The following is a 6,520-nucleotide window of genomic DNA, read 5'->3' on the forward strand; positions in this document are numbered from 1 at the left end:
GATCCCTATACATGCGCCTTCTCCGTTGGAGGAGCCATCTACGAATATATCCCACCTTCGTGAGTTCCGTGGTTCCGGCTTGTCTTCCTCCATTCCTGGGATGTCATCTATCTCATCTTCGTCATTCATAGGTAGGTCTGCCAAGAAGTCTGCTAAGATTTGTGATTTCTCCGCTTTCCTGGTTTCGAAGATTATGTGAAATTGTTTGATCATGGCATTCCATTTTGCCACTCTTCCAATCTTCTCCGTGCTGTCGAGGATTTGACTTATTTGAGCCTTCGTGAAAACTCGGATGGTGTGTGTATCGAAATATATTCTTAGCTTTTGTGTTGCAACTACTACGAAGGCATATATGAGTTGTTCCACCTTGGTGTAGTTACGCTCCGCTGCATTGAGTGTCTTGCTGATATAGTATACGGGATTTTCTACTTGCCCTTGGTCTCGTACCAACACTGCGCTCACAGCGTAGCTTGTTGCTTCTAGGTATAGTGTGAGTATTTCGCCAAGCTCCGGTTTCTGCAAGATGGGTACTGATACTAAGTACTCTTTGATCTTGAGAAAATATTGTTCGCACTCTTCGGTCCATGTGAACATGCTTGCTTTCCTTAGTGTGTCAAAAAATGCTTTGCATTTATCTGATGATCTTGATATGAATCTTCCCATGGAAGCTAAAATTCCATTTAGCTTTTGCACTCCTTTTAGGGTTTGCGGAGATGGCATCTCCATTATTGCTCTGACCCTTTCAGGGTCTACTTCGATTCCTCGTTTGGTGACCAAGTAACCCAAGAATTTTCCTGAGGTAACTCCGAACGTACATTTGTTCGGGTTCACCTTCATGTAGTAGCTCCTCATGGCTTCAAATATCTCCCTTAGGTACGAGAGATAGTTTTTTGCTTCTTTGGTCTTGACGAGCATGTCGTCTACGTAGACCTCCAGTATTTTGTCTATCCATGGCTTGAAGATTTTGTCTACTAATCGTTGGTATGTTTCCCCCGCGTTGTTTAGTCCAAAAGGCATCCTTGTATAGCAATACAGGCCTCGTGGGGTAAAGAACGCAGTATGCTCGTGATATTCTTCCGCAAAGGATATTTGGTTATATCCTGAGTATCCATCCATGAAGGATAGCCTTTGGTGGCCTTCGGTTGCATTGACCAGCTGGTCAATATTTGGCAGTGGGTAGCTTTCCTTGGGGCACGCCTTGTTGAGATTGCTAAAGTCGATGCAAATGCATACACCTCCGTTCTTCTTAGGAACAATGACCATGTTTGATATCCAAGTGGGATATTTGACTTCTCGTATGAATCCAGCTGCAAGTAACTTTTGCAACTCTTTTTCCACCCCTTCGTGGTAGATGTCTGCCACTTTACGTATGCGTTGTTTGAACGGTGGTATCTCCGGTCTGAGCCGAAGGTGGTGTGAGACCAAATTCGGATCGGTTCCCGGCATGTCTTCCATTGACCATGCGAAGACATCTGCGTATTCCCGGTCTGAGGTGCTTGTCTCCGGGTCTGAGACGTCTTTGGGTACTGAGGAGGTTGCGTCCTGTACTTCCTTGGTATTTGCCTTACGTCTCTTTCTTTCATGCTGTTGAGTAGCAGTTCTTTCTTCGTTGAGTCTGATTTCTGCTAGATTGCATAGCCTTGCGTCTTGCTGGTCGCCTTTGGTTTCCATTTCACCCATAGGTGTAAGAAAGCATAGGTACTGGTGGTACGTCGAAGCTGTTCCTCACAGTCGATGGACCCATAGTCTGCCCATGATTACGTTGTAGGGTGAAGGTGCGTCCACCACACAGAAGCGTGTACTGGTTACTAAGGGTCCTGCTTGTACTTGCAAGACGATTTCTCTCTTCGGTCTTGATACTTCTCCATTAAAACCATATATTGTGCAAGTGGAATAATCCATTTGTTCTGATGTCAAACCCATGCGTAGGTAGGGTTCTTAAAATAGCACATTTAACGAACTGCCCCCATCCACAAGGACCTTCGTAACGTTCCATCCATGTATTGGAAGAGTGATCACTAGTGGATCGTTGTGCATTTCAACCTCCTGGTTGACGTCCTTTGTTGAAAAGGTTAATGGCGTGGCCATCCAGTCCTCCCAAGTGCTAGTGGGTGGTCCACTTAGCTTGAACACTTCATGGGATTCAATCTTATTTTTGTTTCGAGCTAACTCGAGGATATCTTCGAGCATTTCTTCTTGACCTCCGCTGGATAAGGTGATCATGTTGATGTATTTGCCATCCTGAGGTAGTTCTACCATTTCTTTGGGATCTCCTCAGTCTCCGCTGGCTGCAGTTGTACGTACTCCATGAATTTGCCTTCGTCGATGAATCTTTGGATAACGTTGCGCATGTGGTAGCATGTATCAGTAGTATGTCCGTAGTATTGGTGGTACGCACAATACTCCTTAGACTCCTTTGTCTTTTATGGCTGTTTTCCCCTAATATTAGGGTAAGGAAAGCCTGGCTTTGCTCCCTCCTTGCTTAGGATGTGTGAGAAAGTTGTGTTTAACTTTGTGTAGACCTTATCCATAAATTCTTCTCTTCCTTTGCCTCGTTTTCCATCTCCGTGCTTGGATCGCTTGTCTAGAGAATTGGTTCTGCCCACGGCTTCATTTTGTCGCTTAGATACCTCCGGAATTGGTTCCAGAGAGTTAGTTCATTGTGGAGCCGTTGTTGCCTTTGCTTGTTCCCTGGGGTTGTCCTTCTGGATTTTTTTGAGTCTGATGTAACGGTCCTGGACAACCCTGAGCTCGCCTTCGGAATCGAGGGCTCTGTTGTGAAGCTCCACGAAGATGGATGAGGTTCTATCAAGTCCGTACTTATAGCAATTTAACTTTTCCAATTGCTTGGCATGTCTTTTGCCACCTGTCTGTGTACTGCATCAGTGTCTCCCGGGGACCGATAGCTAAAGCAAATTGCCTATCTAACCCCGCCTTTGTTGATTTGTTGTACATGTATGTCTCTAAAAACACCGTAGATAATTGCTCGAAGGAGTCAATTGAGTTTGCTGGTAAGTTGTCATACCAGGCCAGTGCTGATCCCGTCAAGATTTCTAGGAAGTACCCACAAAGTACCACCTCGTTTCTTTCCCAATGGGCAAGGACACGAGTGTAATACCGTAGGTGGGATACGGGATCTGAGGTACCGTTGTATGCTTGGAACGTAGGTATCGGGCATTTCGGAGGGATGGTTTCCCTCAAAATGCGAAAGGATAGTGGTAACGTGGTTGCCTCCTGTAGTACTTCTTCTAGTCTTGCGCCTTCGTGGCCAGTTTTTAGGCCTTGGATCTCCTTCCGCATTTTCTCCATTTCCTCCATGACCATGTTCACATTGTGAGCATATTTGGAAAATGCTTCATCGTAGTAGGTTTGAGAGGGCTTGTATGTTGAATTTGTTTCATCTGGATCATGGTGCGCTCTCCTTGCTTCCTTAGGCTGATTCTCCTTTGGTGGGTTGAGATCCACCCTTCGTCTTCCTGAGATAGCCCCATTTTCACGCCTCGGTTGTGGAGGGTGAGTTTGGGAACCTTCGACTTGTATGTCTAACATACCGTTGAGTTTCTGGTTCTCTTGGGCTATCTCGTGCATTGCATCTTCGTTTTTCTTGTTACGGAGTAACAAAGCTGCTATTTGTGCCGCCATTTGGTCTTCGTTGTGGGCTCCACCCCCCCTGAGGAGTGATGTCTTCTGGATCTTTAGAGTTTTCCACTCCTTCCTCTAAAATTGGCGCGTCTGGATCTATCTGAATTGGAGTTAGGTTTCCCAACCCTCGCCGCGTAGGAGCTAAGGTTACATCACAAAAGATGAATCTAGAAAACAACATAATAACGAAAAAATGTGGGGAATAAGATGTACAAACTGCTAATAAACTTTACAAATTACCTGCCGCCTCCAGCTGATTCTGGAGTTCTTGTCCAACTTCTTCATTTTCTGACTGGATTCAAGTTTGGGAAAGAGAGTCAGAGAAGAAACTATGTTGGAAAATACCCAGTATTCATGTTTCATTGAGCTATGTCAAATGATACTTGAAGTTCAGCAATACGTTTTAACTGAGCTTCCTCATCTCCTTCTGACACTGGAAGTGACGAAACCAATACATCGAACTGCAGATGAAAACCGGAATGTATGATAAACATAGCAAGAAAAAATGCACAGTACCACTTAAACATTAATACAAAACGACGAGTTGAGACATCAGAACAATAAGTTCGCAAAAGAAAAGAAAGAACTACAAATCTTAGACTTAGAACTACAAGATATAAAGATAAAATAGAATTCTATTATTGAATGAGATGATTTACATTGAGAACCCGTAGGGTATATATAGCGACACCATAACTTGGTGTGCAAGATTAGTACTTTTAAATCAATTCATGCTAAATATATCAAATATTAAATATAACCCTAAATACTAAAACTTTCCATATAATATTTGTATACTCTAACACCCTCCCTCAATCTCATGGGGACTGAAGAAAACCGCATGTGATTGGCCATGAAAGTTGTTGATGAAGTGCGGTGCCAATAAACGCCTGAGAAGTATAATAAGAAGCGTGTCGCCATTAAAAAGAATACCGATTAGGAGAACCGCCAAAATCGCGAAAATAACAGAACCGTTGATGGAGCATATAAGAACCACCGATAAGAGAAAAGAGATAATACCCTGCAAAATTGGGATTAGAAAAGTCGAAAAAGAATGGATATGATGGGTGTTGGTTAGGCCTAAGTGGCTGTTGGGATCGGGGGCTTGGTAAGTGGGGTTTTGAGGGGACGTGGATTTGGTTGACTTTTTCAAATTGTAAAGGAAAACAAAAAGAATTGGACAGAGCAGAAGAGATCAGAATAGGTGGTAGAATGAATTAAAGATGGAAAAGAAAGAAAGTGGTATTGATGATGTGATGAGTTGAAGTAGGGTCCTGGACGAACAGAAAGAAAAAGAAAAGAAAAGAAAAGTGGATGCAAGAACACGTGATGAGGTAACGAGATAAAGGGAGCTGGTGCTGGTAGTTGTGAGAAGTAGGGTTTGGTAGCAAACCGATAAAACCATATTTATTTTTTTAATAAAAAATAAAAAGATAATTCATAATAAGGTTTGCTTGGAAAATATAGATGATAAACCTAAAAAATAAAAACCTAATAAAAAAAGCTAATCATATTGAAATGAAGGAAAGATACGGCGGACGGTAGCATTGGTGGCTACCGCCGCCGGTTAGAAAAGAAAACGAGGTGGACAATAGGTCCGGATCGAACCCGCTGATATCAACTTAGAACTACAAGATATAAAGATAAAATCTATTATTGAATGAGATGATTTACATTGAGAGCTCGTAGTGTATATATAGCGATACCATAACTTGGTGTGCAAGATTAATACTTGTAAATCAATTCATGCTAAATATATCAAATATTAAATATAACCCTAAATACTAAAACTTTCCATATAATATTTGTATACTCTAACACTCAGAACTGATAACTGGAACTTTGTAAAAATAATAGCAGTTGTTGTATAACTATTGAAGCTAATTTCATTTCACAGGGCGACTGAACAAGGTCTATAGGCTATAAACATCAGCCATGCTTCTGAATGATTACTCCTTGGAAAGCAAGCTAGTGCTGCTATTGTTTGATACAAGATGGATGTTAGGTCAAGTGTACAGATGATGAGATACAAACATTTCTGATTGACAATATCACTTAGGAAATCTTACTAAAAAGATATAAACAATTTATAGTGATGTCCCTGCTCGTCAAATACTCTACAAATCCTTATTTCTATCAATCATGCATTGAATTGTCCCTTTAAAGTGTGATACTTATTAGATTACTCGAGTTCAAGGATGACAATTTGAAGGCAATTCATATTTCCACAGAAACATACATGTAAGACGTTTTTCTAGTCAAATATTATCATCAGTGTAACTAGATTATCTCGAGAAGTATATCAACTATAACCGAAACAATACAATCAAACTACTCAATCATCCAATTACACCATCAATGTAACAAACGCATACGTATTCCCAAGAGTCTCGCATTCAGCAAGTGGGATTCAATATTGCTCTACTGTACCTGCTTTGCAGCCTTAACCAGAGCAACACTCATGAGCTTGGGTTGTTCTGCAATATCAGTTGGGGTTTCCGTAGTAGTGTTAGCAGGTGGCTCTGGATAATTTGGGGAAAGTCTCACCGGTGGTGCATCTCTTTGAAGTGTTCCGAAAGTATTGAAAGCTAGGAATGCAATAGTATTTGCTTGTTCTTGTAGCTGAGATATGATATCCATCCTAACTAATTGCCGCCAAAATCCTGAAAATGATTGATAATTACATAAGAAGAATAAAAATTGAGAATACCATGGAAACTAGAAATTCAGCTATATCCCATTATACATCCTCCTATGTGATTTAAGGACTAAGAAGACATATAGCCATGGCCACAAAAAAACAGCAAGTCCAACATCTCAAAATCGACATCTCCCTACTTTTCGTGATAGTAGAGTCCTTCCCAACAAAATCATATTA

General features: G+C 41.5%; 1 protein-coding gene across 1 annotated transcript; it reads right to left on the reverse strand.

Moving 5' to 3' along the window:
* Nucleotides 1-3,871: 3,871 nt before the first annotated feature.
* On the reverse strand, nucleotides 3,872-6,282 carry LOC113279623 (mediator of RNA polymerase II transcription subunit 21-like). Its single transcript, XM_026528301.1, has 3 exons — nucleotides 6,073-6,282; nucleotides 4,026-4,103; nucleotides 3,872-3,934 (listed from the first exon to the last, which is right to left on the reverse strand). Exons 1-3 carry the CDS (start codon nucleotides 6,280-6,282, stop codon nucleotides 3,872-3,874), a joined length of 351 nt encoding a protein of 116 aa, XP_026384086.1.
* Nucleotides 6,283-6,520: the final 238 nt, after the last annotated feature.

The sequence above is a fragment of the Papaver somniferum genome, chromosome 5 (genome assembly GCF_003573695.1).
Source record: "Papaver somniferum cultivar HN1 chromosome 5, ASM357369v1, whole genome shotgun sequence".
Classification (NCBI taxonomy): Eukaryota; Viridiplantae; Streptophyta; class Magnoliopsida; order Ranunculales; family Papaveraceae; genus Papaver; species Papaver somniferum.